We start from the raw sequence: 16190 nt of genomic DNA on the forward strand, positions 1-16190 counted from the left end.
GCAGATTAGCTAGGATGCGCGTGCTGTCCTTTGGTAGGCTAGTTTCTTGGTGGCGGACGCCAGTGGACGCATCTAGAGCTGGATACAGATTACCCACCACGTCAGTCTTGAGGCTCTCTGTCTCTCATTTGCTACGGAGTTCCAAGGTTCGATTAGTCGGTGAACAGACCCTTCGGGCATCAGGGAATGCGCTATGTAGAGATGTCCAACTAACGCTAGGGTTGAGATGCACGAAGAATATTCAAATCTTATGTTTGTATTCCAAGGAACTATGGATCTGACCTCGGGAAGACTCATGGTTCCATGCTGTAAATTACGACAGTAAATCAAACTCCAAAGATCACCTGGAAAAGGAAAAGAAACAAAAGTAACCGTAACAGAAACTTGAGACCGTATGGAAAAGATTCATCCAGTGAAATTTGACCAAAAATTGCGTACTATGAGGTTTGAATGAGAAACGCCATAAAATCCCCGAACACCGATGCCATCCCGCTAAAAGCCCCCGACTAGCCAAATGCATTAAGCAGGTATCGTCACACGTAATAGATGGGGAAAAGCAAGCTAGACTTCTGTAGCCTCCTTCTTCATCTTAAATTCCTTGAAATCTTTGAATTCCTTGAACTCCTTGAACTCTTTCCTCTCATGTACATCCTTGATCTCCTTTCCATCCTTCGAATCACGACACTTGCGACGTTTTCCCTTAGGAGGGGCATCCAGTTGAGTACGTTTGTAAGTCACTGTTCGTGTGACGATTTGCTTCACGCTCACGGGCTTTCCCCCAGAGCTCCGTGGGGGTTCAATATAGCGAAGTTTCCAATCAGTAGTTGAATAAGGCGATCGGAGGCTATTTGCGCTCCGTGGTGAATCCGAGGTTGGAGAATACTTGAGTGACTGAGGAATGCGAAGACGGCGTGGTAGAGGAAAGCCCTTTCTTGAGTACACAGCAGAGCCCGGAGTAGGTGGTGGAAGTGAGATGGTTGGTGATCGTGTTGTTAAGGGACTGAATGCGAAGGAACCACTCAAAGCACTGCCGGGTTGAGATGTTGGGGAAGCGGATGTCTTCTCAAGAGGGAACTTTGGAAAGTTGGCGCCCGCGCTCGCAGGACTAAAGACAGGAGTCATAGCCTCAAGAAATTCCGTATAAGCCTTTGGAAGAGGGATCGAAGAGTGTGGTGTCAAAGGTGTGCCGGAAGCTGAGTCTTCCTGCTTCATAGAAGAGGAGATACTGGTAGAGGGGGAGTCATCGTGAAGCTCCGACGGGAATGTCGCGCTTTTTGGCGTCTTAAGGGGCGGCAGGATAGGTCTGACGTTTGGCATATTTGCAAAAAAAAAATAGCAGATCACTTTTTTGAAAGTCGATATGAACCAAGGCGTACAAAAGTCGAAGAAGAAGAGGGGTGAAAGTTGGTGATCACAAGTTGTACCCGATGACGACAGTGTCCGCGTGGAAATTAAATATGAAGAGGGAAAGTCAAACACTCAAGGTGAAGACCAAAGTTGAAGATAAATAAGAAGAAGAAGAAGAGAATAAATCTCAAACGATCGTGGATCGAGAAAGAAAGTCGGGGTTGGACAAATCTTAATTGCTGACCAGCGACAAAAAAGAAGGGGAGAGTTGTTTTTATCTATACCCAAGACGTAGATGGGAAAAGAACCCTGGTCAATACCGTTTGTTACCGTATAGAAACGAGTCTGTAATATTTCATGTTAATTACTTGTAATTTTTCGGAGTTCCAGATTCGGGTCATAGCTGGGGCTTTGGGACCCATAACATAGCCCCTAAACCACGAAAATCCTTCGAGAGAAGACCACGGCGGCAACAGCGTGGCAGTGGGATTGAGTGACTAACCAAGAGTAGCTTGAGCAAGTGTCAAAATTAGAACTCAGGATTTGTTCTAAATGAAAATAGAAGCTTGAGATATTCGCAATTAGAAGCTTGGGGTCGAATTGTCTAAGACAAAGATAGTTGAAGAATAAAAAAAGAACAAGACTTGGCCAACCAGGGTCAAGGAGTGACTCTCAGAGTAACTCAAGAAGTTCAAGTGAAGAAGGAATATGAAAAGAAGATGAATGCTTTAATAGAGGAATGCGAGCAGAGTTCCCTATCTTTATAATTCGAGTCTCTTAATTTTCTCCCCCATAGTACCCGCCCTAAAAAAGTGGTGGCGGCCCACAGCGCCAACATCAACATATGGTGCATAGTCGCGCGCCATCTGAAGCAAAGACCTCGAAAGGCCCCAAACAAAGTTGCCCTGGGCAACAGTCTATTTCGCAAGCCACTGCTTCTCCGGATGCCCTTTTGGTTCGTCAAGATCTTGACGCGCGCTCAGTTTTCCACTCCGAGGGCGCCTCGCTCCTGGGGTGCCTATCTCTGAAACCCCCAGGGGTAGCGCTTGGCACTGTGGACAATAGATTCAAACATTGGCATAACTCAATTCAATTGTATTCTGAGCTAGGATATCGACCTGGTAGCGCCCTCCCGCCTCCATCATAGAGGTCTTTCTCCAATCATTCGTCTCAACCCAGTGAACCCTGAGCACTCTTCGCGCCTCCACCATTCTTCAGGGACAGGAGATATTAATAGAGCGGAATATTTCATGCAGATGCAAGATCTGATACAGGGACATATCCTACCTTAGCTCCAACGACTGGGCCGCTGAAGAAACCACTGGCTCTGGATGGAGCGAATGTGTATCAAAGGACCCCCCTATACCCCTGGAATGACTGAGACGGGACGCTTCGACCACTAGCTAAAACCTTGTGGAGAATCCTCAAGCTTTGAAACTAAACATCATGTCTGAAGAACCCTTTGAGGCCATTTGATCGCCCTCTCGGAGTTTTATTGGTACCTGCATCATTAACTGTTCCCAGGTTCTCCACGCTGGACGCAAAAATAGCATCAAAGTTAAGACTAGGAACTATTTAGGTTTCAGGGACCTATCGATTACTTCAAGATAGACGAAGGTCTTAACATCACTTAGCGCCGTTGTTTATTTTCATGATGAGTTGGTGTTTTGAATTAGTCTGGGCAATGCACTTGTGTCGAGATGGTAAAGCAGCTCTCTGCTCCTCTAGCTAGTATCTATCTATCTAGGTAGAATGTAAAGTTTGTCCAAGAGTGAATCTCGAACATAGAACTGTTTCACTAGTATGTTGGTGTGTCCATTTTGAAATATCAATGTGGATACTTGGAGATTGGGAATGGGAATAAACAAACTTGGGATGAAAGACATCCGCACTGTATGGAACAGGTGATCATTTGAACTTGCACATATGAAGTTGATGATTGAAAATTGAAGTTTGTAGACCTATCTCAGTACTAGTATATAACAAGTTCAACTTGAGCGACTCGAGAAACCTCAAGTCTGACCTCAAAGGTGATTCAAATAAATGGAAATGTTGAAAGATGGCATGTAACTTGGAGGATTCCAAGATGCACTGGCAAAATTGAAATAGCGATTTACACTTCCAAATCGAGTCTCAATGGTGCCATCAGACCAAAGATATCTAGAGATATTTGGACTAAAAATAATTGACTCACGGTTCTACATAAGTTTGAAGTTTAGTATTGAAACCTTCAAGTTTGACTCATAAGTTCGACATTTTGAACACCAAGAACTTCAAGTTTAAGTTAGAATAGTCCATTCCATTAAGCCATGGATTGAACGCCTTATTTTCTATAAATGAACTACAATATTGAAAAGTATTTTGATCCAAATCCAGTGCATTTCAGGTATACAACAGTATATACTAAGCGACCAACCAGTGCGTTGCAGGGAACAAACTCCCTAGACGCCAGTGGCACATATGAAACATCCTTCGAGAGGAACGCCGACCAAAGACCAGCCCGACCCGCATTCAGAAAAGAAAAAAGGGCATCAAACATAAAATAAAATCAATAAAAATCAAATCACTGAAAATAGAAGGAAAGGAAGCCCTGAGCTTGTTTTATGCAACAATAGCTACTCGCAAAGTGGGGTATCATTTACCATCAAGGTAATATAAAGCCAGCATGAGGAATGTCTCACGAAGTACAGAAGAAGAAGAAAAGTTGAAGAGTGAAGAAGACACCATCTACATGATCAGATAGTGCCAACTGTTTCGCCGCATCACATCTCTCCAGTGAACCTGTTGTCGCTTGATTTCCCTCCCGCCAAGAATGGCGCCAGCGCCGGTCTTGGAGGAATCAGATAGCTTCGAGATCGGGCTTGTGAGTGAGGAGTTGAATTCTTCATTATAAAAGCTTGTGTGGTTATCAGGATCGTCACTGAGTCGCCAGACTTCCTGCAGAAGGCGGTACATGCGACCGAAGCTTCCGAGGTCGGCGTAGTCATTCAATGCTGCGGCTCGGTCTGCGAGCACTTCTCTGAATTTACTTCCTGGTGCAGCGTACACACCGGTCATTAGCAATGGCCAGACAAGAGAGCGGTCGAATCCATGTGGTCCCGCAGGGATATAGTGGAGAGCATTGGTAACTGATGAGATCAGGTTTTCGTTGGTGGGTTGATTGCGGTCGAAACCGGGAACGAGACTGCACAGATAAATGCGGGCGGCCACGCGGAAGATGTGTGTCATTGTCTTGGTCAAAGCCTCGGGCATGATTGCACCGGTGGATGCTGAGAATGGGTTCTCCAATGTTGAATCGGCAGGTTCAGTGTACTCGAGTTGACTTGCGAGAGCCTGAATATGCGAGCAAGTTGCCATGTCATCGAGACGGCCTTCGGTCTTCAGGGCATCAAGGCAGGCGATCTCGGAAATTAGGTACATGATTCTGTCATCGCAACCCATGAGCTCCTTCAGACCAGATGAGGTTCCACTCAGATGCTTTGATCGGTATGTGTGGGAGAACTGAGGGGTCTTGCCTCTCATTGTCGATCCGAGGATATCGATCCAGGAAGTCAAAGACATGCTGTAAGAAGGAACCATGAATCCATTTACCGATTCCATTGGCTTAGATGGAAGCTCAAGTCTGTTGACTAGGTTGGAAGCAGCTTGGAAGTGGTCGAACCATGGGATATCTGGAAGATAGTCATCTGATGGACCGACGGAGCAATGGAAGAAAATCATTGCAAGAGTAGCATCGAGAATCTCCTGGTGATTGGCATCGTCTCCCAATGCTTTGCACAGCTGAGAGATGGCTTCGAAACGGTGGCGCATGATGTCATGGTCGATTTGATCTCCAACTAATCCTTCAGTAGTCTTGAGATGGATAGCAGCAACACTCAAGCAGCAGTGCAGGTAAGTCTTATTAGTCTCCAGGGTACGCAGAATAGCCTGAGCCCGAATGTAACCTCGCTGATGGGCTTCCAGAACAGGAAAGATTTGGCGCAGTACATTATGGATGAAGTGATCCAGAAGAGGACGGTCCTGGTCGCTAACTGGAATGTTCCATGTGGAAGATCGATCAAAACTCGATGATTGAGCTGATCCCACTGTTCCCGAGCTGAATGAGTTGTTGTGACTATTTGGTGGTAGAAACTCATCTCCAAACCATTCTTCACCTCCAAATGTCGGCAATGGTGCACTCAACTGAGGAGGAATAAAAGCACTAAAAGTCGAAGTCGAGGAGTCGACACGCGTAGGGACATCATTGATAAAAAGTTGGCGCTCAGTTTTAACATCAATCTCATATGGAGGAGCATAAGGACCATAGGGACCAGTACCCAAGCCTGGGGTAGGAATATGCGAAGAGAACATATCGTTTGGTTCGGCAAAGACAGGTCGACCGAAGTCGTAATCAAGAGAATCGGATGGTGAAGACATCGATTCATGGCGCATGCGAAGTTGATCGGCACGCTGTCCACCGCGCTCAATTGTCTTGGTCTGCTTGATTCTGTTCTTAATGCGCTCCTTCTGGACTCTCCTTGACTCTGCATTTCCCCACCACATTGGACGCTTATATTCACACTTGACATTTAGATTAATGCAGGCACCGCAGGCAGGGTGGGCTTCATCGCACTTCTTTCGGCGCAAGCGACATGTAAAGCAGCCTTGAAATTGTTAGCGACTAAAAAGAAAAAAAATAAAAGACGAAAAGAAATCAAAATTTAAAAAGAATCATGAATTATTGGAACATACCAGATCGCGAACGCTTGTGTGTCTTTCCATTTGTTTTTTCTCCAGTTTCAGAAGACGGGGGCGTAGGAGTCTGATATAGTTGCGATGAGGGACCAGCCTTAGGAGTCTCAGCGATTCGCGCAGTGGCTGGAGTTCTCTTGGTGGTAGGCATTTTGACAGTAGATTGACACCTGAGGATCACAATGAATGGCGAAAAGATAAAATGACTTGAATGAATAACCAAAATGGATAGATCACAGCTTTATTATGGAAAGTCTGGGCCAGCAGACTTGATATCCGAAAGAATATTGAAGGAAAGAAAAGAGATGGTTGGCCGTGCAACTGAATGAGGATGGAAATTCTAGATTGGCGAGGGATCACAGAAGCTTTAAAACTCACGATAGCTCTGGCGGACGCACCACAGTTTCTATTTTGGAATCCACTTCATCCACACTAGTGGACTTACTGCAGGATCGGGATAATTGAGGAGGTATGTCGCTGATTGTGGAGTTGGGATCACCACGAAATCTTCCTGAGATGGTAATCCGACATGAGGAAGGACGAATCAGAAGACAAAAAAGGCTGGTTAATCCTGCAAGAAGGATGTTGGAAACTAATTTTGGGTCAATTAACCATCTTTTTTTAGTGCCATGAAGTCGTATGGCGGCGCATTGGCGCCATGCACATCGATCCCGAGCTCCTCGAGGGACTGGATGGAGATAACCCAGTCAGGACTGCCTGGTGTGCTTGTGAACAGGGATAGCTGCAGATGACCCATGTCACTAATTTTTTGATTGGGTCTGGTTTACGCTTAGAGTCCTGGTCCGTTCTCCAGCCTTTTCTTAGTGCTTGTCGTGATACTACGACTCCGCAACCAACAGTACTCTATAGTAGATTTCATGTTGGTTTTTTTACCCCCCTTCTCATATCAACTATAACATCATCGTACATTGAAGCGCCGGATCTAAAATCTTGTTCAAATGAACCCAAAAACTCGGGATCAAGCCCCAAAAAACCTCCCGGATAATGATTGGAAAAATGCAGCTGGCGGGGGTGTGATCAACCACCGAACCCAACATGATCCTGTTCAGCCCAATGCTCCCTAATGTTACTAAATTGAGAAAAATACCGCAAATTCAATGACCGCATATTCTAATTGCTGTTTTTTTTCGGTATGCAACAATGAATAGGTTTTCGCTACGAGAGCAATCACTTCAGAACGGTGGGGGGACACATCTTCACACTATGACTGGCTGAAGTATGCACGGTGGTGTGACGGGTGAGGGGATCATGCCAAGCTTTGAGTTCCTGAAGTAATCATTGGTTAAGAAAAAAGAGACTGAACATTTGTCTATAGCCCGAGTAATGGTTTATTGAAATCTGACTGGTGTAAAAAACAGGACCTGCAGGCCCACTATGATGCTCCGTGCACAAGTGGGGGATGTGATTGTGATAAGATTACCTTAGTGCATTCCCTAACTTTTAGTCTGCAGATTCTCCCTTAATTAGCAACACTTTACCGCTGAAGTTGTAAATAAGATTGCTAATTTTGGCTAATTTTGGCTAATTTTACTTCTCATCCAGTCATTCATCCCACCTTTTGGGGACTACAGATTTATCGGAAACTGAATAAAGACTCATTCCAACGTTTCTTAACTTTCCCCCGGAGATTAATTTACTATTAATAGACTTGGGCAAACTAGCATCAATCTCCCAAAATAGCATGCATTAACCGGGATTTACTCGAATATGCTCAGGTGGTAGACGTGCTACCTCTTTTCTGTACTCCCGTATGCCGTGTGTGATTAAGGCAATAGTAACTTGGCACTACTATACTGACGTATACTTCGTACTTCCAAGGTTCGTACCTGTCTTGATTCCCCTGAAGCCGAACAGCCGATCTTCGTTCGATCCCCTGTTGTGGATATTCGGGGAGGAGCAAGGTTATCTCATGAGTTTTCCCCGAGGTGCATGCTCAAGTTCCTCGTTCTAAACTCGCCGGTCTCGGTCAAATCAAGGGCCGAAAATTATGGATTATGGAGGTTGTTAGGTCCAATTGACTCAGCAGCCATTTTGATATCACCTTGTGGCGTCCGGAAAACAAAAGAGAGCACATGCAAGCCATGAGGCTTTTTCATGAACTGTTGGATGAATTCCAGAGTCCGCGTGGTGTAGATCTCGCTTGTCCGCGATCTCCAGATTAGAAGATCGCAGAGCGAGTCATTTCGCGCCTATTAAACTATATCAAAGTTTACATGCATGATGTATACAATGTCAAGTTCTAGTGACTTCGATGATTGATATTTTCCGGCTCGTTTGCTTATAGACTCAAACTGTCAACCAACACCAACCGTTGTATGCAAGGTCGTGAGAGGTGCATGATTAATGTCGTTCAAAGCCAGGTACGGATCATGATGCTAAGACCCCTGATGATGAAATAGCTGGTTTTTATCATAAGCAAACATTGAATATGAGTGCTAGTTGATATCCAGATTGTCGCACCGAGAAAGCAAGCCTGTCGTCACACAAGCACATGTGGGTTGCCGTTTTAAGGCTTCTTCTGAAGAATTCAACATTCGAATGGACTCAGACTATCGGGTTTTCTTTTTGTGGTTCTATGGACTTGTTTGCCATGCGTTTTCAGTAGCACGTCAAGGGTTAAGTCATCCCCGCAGTACTATTGTTTCCTTAGGAACCTTGGAAAGGGCATCAACGTGATCCGTCAAGTCGACTAATCTACCACCTAGATCCAATAGATACATGCAATTTCCCGAGCCGTGCCTATGGTGATTCTTTTGATCGGGACTATGGTCCACAAACTTGAATGTGCCAGATGAGTACATATGATCCCAGCTGCGCGGACCAGAGCGATTCCAATCTTCAAATTGCAAGGCACAGAGAACTTAAATGTGGAATTCTGGCTCGAGAGGAGGGAAATGCAATAACTAATACTATGTAAGAGATACAACTATTCGAAAATTCACGTTGGTGATGAACTTGAGTTTTGGTGATGAATGCTGCATATACATAGGTACTAGTACATAGATGATCGGGTCCCCAAACCCCGCCTCTTACATCGTGGCTCATTTTATTGAACTACCAATCAGCCTATCGCTGTAGAGAAAACTCATCAGTGGCGGAACTAATAATTTTCTCGGCCAAGTAAATTGGAATAGTCGAATCAAAATATAAGCCAGAGTCCAGGTTACGCCGGAGTCGGAGTGTACTAAATGCGAAATGCGAACTGCGAACTGCAAGTTCTTAGGGAGCTATGACCTTGGAAATCCTTCTGATCCTGTTGATAGATCATCTATTTGATGATATCTCGGCAACATTTCCTGGGTAAGAAAAAAAAAGATTAGACCGCCGGGCGCAACCGAGGAGAAGATATGCGTACTCCTCTTTGCATCGCATCGTGTTGGTTCAATAGTGGACGCAAGAAGCCGCCGGGCCCCATAATAAGAACCCATGTCGGTATATGCCGCGAATATACCCAGCCTCCAGCGCGTTCAAAAAAATTATCATTGGAGGCAGGGAAATGACCAGGATTTTAAAAGTCGGTGTTGGGATCCTGTATCAAAAAAAAAACACCACCACCAACCCCACAACGTGGACCACGAAAACGAGGGACATGACTCGAGGATCAGGTTGGGCTAGCAACTAAATAAAAGTCCAGACAGAAAGTGTTTCGCCGACTGGGCAACAGGATTGACAACAGCGCTAATTAACGGTTGATGTCTGGTCGTCACATTCCTTCAAGACCCTAGGTGGGTCCAGCCGATCACCCCCGATGCACAAGTGGGCGCTAACTGCAAGCCAGTCACATCCCCCGCTTCACCTTTTCCCACTGTGAATTCACTGTTAGACAAACTTCAACTGTCGCTCGGGTCCTCCCCAGCCGTGTTCCACTGGACCTGTCAGCAGCCAGAACCAGCCTTTATGCCGTGATTCCCTGACTGCAGGTCACTCTTATTGGGTAATCAATATGCAGTTGAACTGGCTCATAATTTGAGCTACTGCAGGCTAGTCACTCGTCATCACATCACAGCTGTTCCTATATTCGTCTACCAACCATACGCCTCGTTTCTATTTTATCACTTCTTTTTTAGTCCGCTGCCGCTGAGTTTCACTTACTATGCATGGCACGGACATTTTGTTCCGTCAAATCGTTCGGAAGGACGACGCTCCTGGTTTCGGTTACCGCTCTTCCAACGCATCATGTTTAGTGGCTTCTCTCCCCATTGTCCCCACTGTGCCAGTGATAGCAGCGTACATATACCACAATTGCCCATGTGGGCTCAAAAAAGAGTCCTTGGCTCTCTAATCTCTTCTCTTTCCCGTGATCAAGATATCCCACTTCGGTTGATCCGGGTCCTTTCTTTTTGAATACATCTTTTTTATTATTTTCAAGGTGGTCTACTGTTGACGGAAGTCCATCTTGAAATAGCTTCTGTCCTTTTCTAGTTTCTCAGCATATTGTATTTTGGTCTGCTTGAGGCAGCCTGAGACTAGCCATTCTCCGTGAAGTCTTGAAGACCACCGAGTTGTGCAGTCGACGTTATGGTTAGTCTGAATGGTTCTGGCTTCCTGTAATAATAAAGATACTTACCTCTTTCTCTCTAAAGGATTCCTCTCTGCGAGCTCGACGAAAGGCTGCGCCTGCGTCCATCAGCATGAAGAATCATGAGCGATTCTACCCCACAAAGACTGTCGTCCAGCGTCGAGTATCCTTTGCGGGAACAGATTTTGATGATGACACCGATTTTGAAGCCAGTGATTCTGATGAAGAGTCTCTGAGGCAAAGCATGATATCGGTAAGGGAGCCTTTGATGTCCTTATCCGCCATAAATCACTTCTAATACCAATTTCACCTAGCTTGCTCATGAAAGTACCACCACCGCATCATCGCCAGATGTCCCAACCCCTAATGAAGCAAAGAGGCCCCCTCCTCTAAACCTTGAGAAGGCTTCGCTGGTTCGGGGACCAAATGGCCCACATCTATTCCGAGATTCTCGAGGATCATCGATCTATGAGCCATCAACGGCTGAGATTGACCTCTATTTTGAGCGATCTCCGTTACAAAGCGAATTTACTCGCTCCGTTGACACGCCCAATCAGTTTCCTTTCTCTCCGAATACTCCCCACCGCTTCCCCTTCTCTCCAAAGACCCCTAAGGCTTTCACAACGGTTCACCCTGATGTATCCCAGGTGGATGAAGAGGAGATCATGATGTGGAAACCCAGCCAGGTCGCACATTGGTTGCATGTCGCTGGTTACAACGACCTTGTAATCGAGAAGTTCGTTATAAACGATATCAACGGAACTGTTCTTCTCAGTCTGCAGATTGATGATCTGAAGGAGTTGAACATCCACTCTTTTGGCATTCGACACCAGGTTATGGCTTCAATTAACCATTTGAAGGCCACAATGCACAGAGGTGGTATGATCCATCCCGAGCCCTCACTATCAGGGGCCTCGTTGTCTCAGACTTCGGAATCACGTCGTTCAATGTCTCTTGCTTCAGAGTCTCACGGTCCCTCGGCCGCTAAGCGATGCTCTTATGCTATGTCCGTATCTCCCAAGGGTGAGATTCTTTCTCACCACTTCCAAGGACATCCTGGCAACCAACAAGCAGCCGACGCTGTCTCTATTGTGGGCATTGAACAACTCCTTCCCAAGCCCCACAGCTGCTCAAAGGGCGAAAATTGCTCCAAGTTTCAGCGCCGTCAGCGCAAACTTGAGAAGCTCAAGGCTGAATTTCCCGATGCCTTCATGCAAGATGGAGCTATAATTGCTGGCAGTCCTGGAAACCCAGAAACTGCCAGGAACATGCTCCGGCCTTACTCCGATGCTCAGCCCTCGGTGGTTGCCTCGTCTGCTGTGTTTGGTCCTGGATCAGGACCCGGGCTTTCTGAGGCTGCTCTCAGCGAGATCCAGAAATTGGATCCTCGCGAAACAATCCGTAACTTCCTCAACTACCAGCACGTTGATGGAGCTCAACCTACACTGGATACGTCTAACCTGCCACCGCTTGACCACTATGGCATCTACTCACCACCTGAGGAGTTCTCAAGCAATATGGCTGCAAAGCTACGCAACCTTCCGAACTTGACCATCCCGTCAAGTCCCAATACGGAAGACATGACAACTGCCGTGACTACTAACCCTCCCACTGCCGGGGGCTTTGGATCACCCACAGCGATCCAACAATACGGCCCTTTCTCAAAGGCAAGCGAGATTGAAGCTTGCCGCCAGGGCACTCCATTCTCAGAGATGGATGTACCCATCACCGCTTTCCCCAGCGGACCAATTTGCCGTGATGCCTCGCAGTCTGTTCCCCCAGACATGCAGTACCGTCCCAATGCATTAAACAACGGGCCCTCGTACCCACCCTACCGTGAGCCTATCGCACGCACTCAGACCACTCGTCCCCGTGCTACGTCAACCCTAAACAGCGTTCAAGAAGGCAAGGCCTTGGGTCCCATTGAAACCCCAGACGATCTGCACCGCAGTCCCCGAATGTTGCAAAACGGGTACGTGAACCCCAAGTCATCCCTAGCTACAGACCCAGATGTCAGCCACGCTGGCTACATGAAGAAGCGCAACAAGCCACACCTTCTTCGTCACGACTGGCAGAACGCCCACTTCACGCTGCGCGGCACCAATTTGGCCATGCACAAGGATGAAGTCGAAGCGCACCGCCTGTCTCTTGCTCTGGACAACATCGATGTTGATGACTACTCCGTTGCTTGCTCGTCGCTGACGACTAGCTCCAAGCTCAGCGCTGGATTCAAGAAGAACATTCTACGCATGGGCAAGAACTCAGGCAAGGATGACACTGCCTTTTCCTTCTCACTTATCCCAGCTTCCAAGGAGAATGAGAAGAAGGCTCTCTTCGGTCACAAGGATGGCATCAAGACACACCATTTTGCCGTCAAGTCACGCGAAGAGCGCATTGACTGGATGCGTGAGCTTATGCTCGCGCGGGCCCTGAAGAAGGGTAAGGAGAACAACGATGAGGTTCTCATTAATGGAAACATGATTTAAGATTGACAAATTGCATTTCCCCTGCTACCATCGTTCCTTTTTTTCATGTACGCATATCATTGACTTCCCATGTCCATTTGGCTTTTATGATTTTTCTCCGCTTTCATTCGCTCGTTACTACATTGTTCTTTTCTCTTTCTTGTCTCATTGGCTTGGCTCCTCACACCATTACATGGCGCATCTTATTATACAGATTTCTTTTGTTGGCCGGATGATCAAGCAGAATTATGACCTGGCCAGCAACCACCTGATACCCCGTTTTGATAGGATTTAGCGTTATAGGCCTTGAGGCAACTCTTCAAGCAGATAATTTGAGTTATTGCATTTATCGGACTTAAACTTCCACTCATTCCATTCAGTAAAGTAAGCTCCTTTTCTACAATTAATTGAACATAGTACTACTGTAATAGTCGCAGCTTGAAGAGTTCGCTCATGTCTTGTAATTCCAAGGCTTGAAGGTCGTTATCTGTCATTACTCACGGCCTCTTCCCAACTCATCCCATCATCCGCACAACCACATACGCCCAACCATCTCCATAAGCAGAGCTTCTCACGATCTCTTCAATTGGCGCAGACATGGGAAGCACCGCCCCATGCAGCACAGGCTGAGCAAGAACCGGAGTTCGCCGACTGGGAAATAGATTCGGAAGCAACGTATGCAAGACATTCCCTATCGTCTGCGGTTGCGTGGCCGGACTTAACCGAGAACTAATCATCTGACTAGCCTGCATACTCGAAGTCTGAATAGAAGGAGGAAAGGGCGATTGGACCACTTTTAATGATGGTGAATCCCCATCTGGCGGTAGTGGCAGAAACACACGGATTGGTACATTGCGAAATGGCTGTGATGGCGGAGGAAGAAGAATGCTTGAGATACGCTGGAAAGATGGTAGGTCCACTATTGAACAATTAGAGTTAAGGAACTGGATTTCTGCATTGTGGGCGCGTACCATTCTCAACAGCCTTCCATAAGCCCGATGAGTCTTCCTTGGATAGAGTCATGATCCCCTTTGCGGTTCCATTGCGCAAAAAGTCAGCCTCTTTGACGCTGTTTATGTATGCATCGTTCAGAAAAATCCCTTTTGCATCAAGACGGACGAGATCTTCCACGGGCCAATCACTGAAATGGACAGTTAGACGCCATGGGAGTGGTGATTCGTCTTCTGGTGAGTCGGGACTTGGAGTGCTACTTCTTGTAGCAGGCTCTGCTCCAGCATAAAGATCAAAGAGTAGACCAACAGGGTAGTGCCATTTTAGAGGCACACCTTCAAAGGAGAACCAGCCATCATGGTGTTGAGAGCTAGGCTCGATCAAGGACGTTGAGAAGAATGCACGGAGTCTTGGGAGTAATGTGGGCAAATAAGAGACTCGGTGAAATGAAATCTGCTCAGGAAGAATTAATGAATGTTTGTTTAGAGGAACTGCTGGGTCCGAGTCTTACGAGGTATGGATCAGTCTTGTCGTAAGTTCGACTTTCTGAAGGTGCCAGGGTGATCTCTAGTGAGATGCGCCCGTCCCATATCCTTCTTTGAATGGCAATAGGAGAGGGGTTGTTGTCCATGATGGGAGAATCAACCACGGTTCTATGTTCGCACGATGTCAGCTAATATTCATTATCTGAAAAGGGCAGTTGAGTCGGACCAAAACTTCAAGTGGTGAGTCCGGGTCCTGTCCAGGAGGCTGGAGTGCTGATGATATATTGCGCCACACACTGCCTGCCCAGGTGAAGTACTAGTAGATCACCCAAACAAAGGATGCTTAGTTGTTAACTGCAAGTATGCTTCTAGTGAAGAATTCATATTCTGCAAAGACTCATCATCCCATTAATAATTTCAGTTCATCAAGCATAATTCATCCCAGATATCGATGAATGTTGTTAATTGCTGCGGGTTAATCTGGTTGACACGGTCGGCGACACGTGATCGTGGGGATACATTGCAACGTCTGATGTCAACAACGGTGATGTTCTCATAACACAAACCCATAATTATAATGTCCACATATATTCCTCTTATCCCATATACAAATAAAATACAATTCACTCGATCGGATCAGTGATTTTCCATGCGAACAGATTCTCCGAGACCGCAAGATCCCCGACCGTGGCAACAGCCAGAACCAGCCTCTCGATCGCATCCTCCTCTTGTCCTACGCGATACTTTCAGTGAATCTTGCTAGGATTTATCATTTTGAATACCCTGAGAGACCCATTTATGCGCTATGGGCTTATATCAATCACCTTGGGGACCTAGGGATGAGGGCAGCTACGAGGGCAGCTTGTCGCTCATAACTCCAAGACCAGGATTCACCCGGGATCATAAAAGAGTTGATCTTGATTCGAGCTTGTCGATCAGACTCCACAGATGTCCATCTTGAAATTACGACAAGACTCTGTTGATGAAATCTATCGTCCATCGAACAACTGGGTTGCTGAATATATTGGTGACAGACAGTTCGTTCAAGGCTATTTGCCGTGGACAAGCTGCTGTCATAGATATAACAAGACCTACGTCCTGCATTCTGCATTCTACCAGTGAATTTGACCACTCGATCCTCTCAGGTCCATGCTTGAACACGGCGTCCTATATCTCACTGTCAGTGACAATGAGATTCAAAGAAACAGGATGCCCCTTTACAGTCCGGCCCCCATTCCAATGGTGAAAATGATTCCTGCCATTGCGGCATGTGATCTCAGACGTTCTCCTTTACCAGCTCTTTGAGCTCTTCCCTGGACTCATTCATAAGAAAGGAGGCCCCTTATCTGACCCATATCCAAATATAGAGAAACCCACCAGATAGCTCTCGACCTTGTTGGCCTCGGCCGTAGAAGATGCCGCGTGGCCGAGGCCGTGCCGGAGCACCTTAACCCCTTTAAGTTAGCATATCTCCATCTGTGTATCCCGAGTCCGTACGGAGCAAACAAAGTCCGACTCGGTTCGTAGCCGATCATTGTACGGAGTAGAAATCAGTTACCTAACAAGGAGATGTGATGTGTCAACAAATCCAGATATCCCAGGTATGGAGTCTGCCCTGACAGGCAAACTTCCAAGGTTGAAATCGTCCTCTGATTGGCCTTCAACACCGCG

The 16190-nt window shown here is 46.5% G+C and overlaps 4 protein-coding genes across 4 annotated transcripts; 1 reads left to right on the top strand and 3 right to left on the bottom strand.

Annotated features, from left to right (window-relative positions):
* Positions 1-561: 561 nt before the first annotated feature.
* On the bottom strand, positions 562-1317 carry N7483_009209 (uncharacterized protein; the record flags this gene model as incomplete). Its single annotated transcript, XM_057092636.1, has 1 exon — positions 562-1317. One exon carries the CDS (start codon positions 1315-1317, stop codon positions 562-564), a length of 756 nt encoding a protein of 251 aa, XP_056943810.1.
* A 2757-nt stretch (positions 1318-4074) lies between these two features.
* Positions 4075-6229, bottom strand: N7483_009210 (Zn(II)2Cys6 transcription factor; the record flags this gene model as incomplete). The annotated part of the gene is made up of 2 exons (XM_057092637.1): positions 4075-5990; positions 6079-6229. 2 exons carry the CDS (start codon positions 6227-6229, stop codon positions 4075-4077), a joined length of 2067 nt encoding a protein of 688 aa, XP_056943811.1.
* Positions 6230-10682: 4453 nt separating this feature from the next.
* N7483_009211 (SAM and PH domain-containing protein) lies at positions 10683-13104 on the top strand (the record flags this gene model as incomplete). Its single annotated transcript, XM_057092638.1, has 2 exons — positions 10683-10871; positions 10933-13104. Coding segments are annotated over 2 exons (2361 nt in total), but the record flags the coding sequence as incomplete, so codon positions are not given.
* Positions 13105-13598: 494 nt separating this feature from the next.
* N7483_009212 (autophagy protein 5) lies at positions 13599-14665 on the bottom strand (the record flags this gene model as incomplete). The annotated part of the gene is made up of 3 exons (XM_057092639.1): positions 13599-14002; positions 14055-14487; positions 14546-14665. The coding sequence occupies 3 exons, from the start codon at positions 14663-14665 to the stop codon at positions 13599-13601; spliced, it is 957 nt and encodes a 318-aa protein (XP_056943813.1).
* Between the last annotated feature and the right edge of the window lie 1525 nt (positions 14666-16190).

The sequence above is a fragment of the Penicillium malachiteum genome (assembly GCF_028827825.1).
Source record: "Penicillium malachiteum strain IBT 17515 chromosome Unknown utg000004l:1.0-4883003.0:1.0-4884900.0, whole genome shotgun sequence".
In the NCBI taxonomy this organism is placed as follows: Eukaryota; Fungi; Ascomycota; class Eurotiomycetes; order Eurotiales; family Aspergillaceae; genus Penicillium; species Penicillium malachiteum.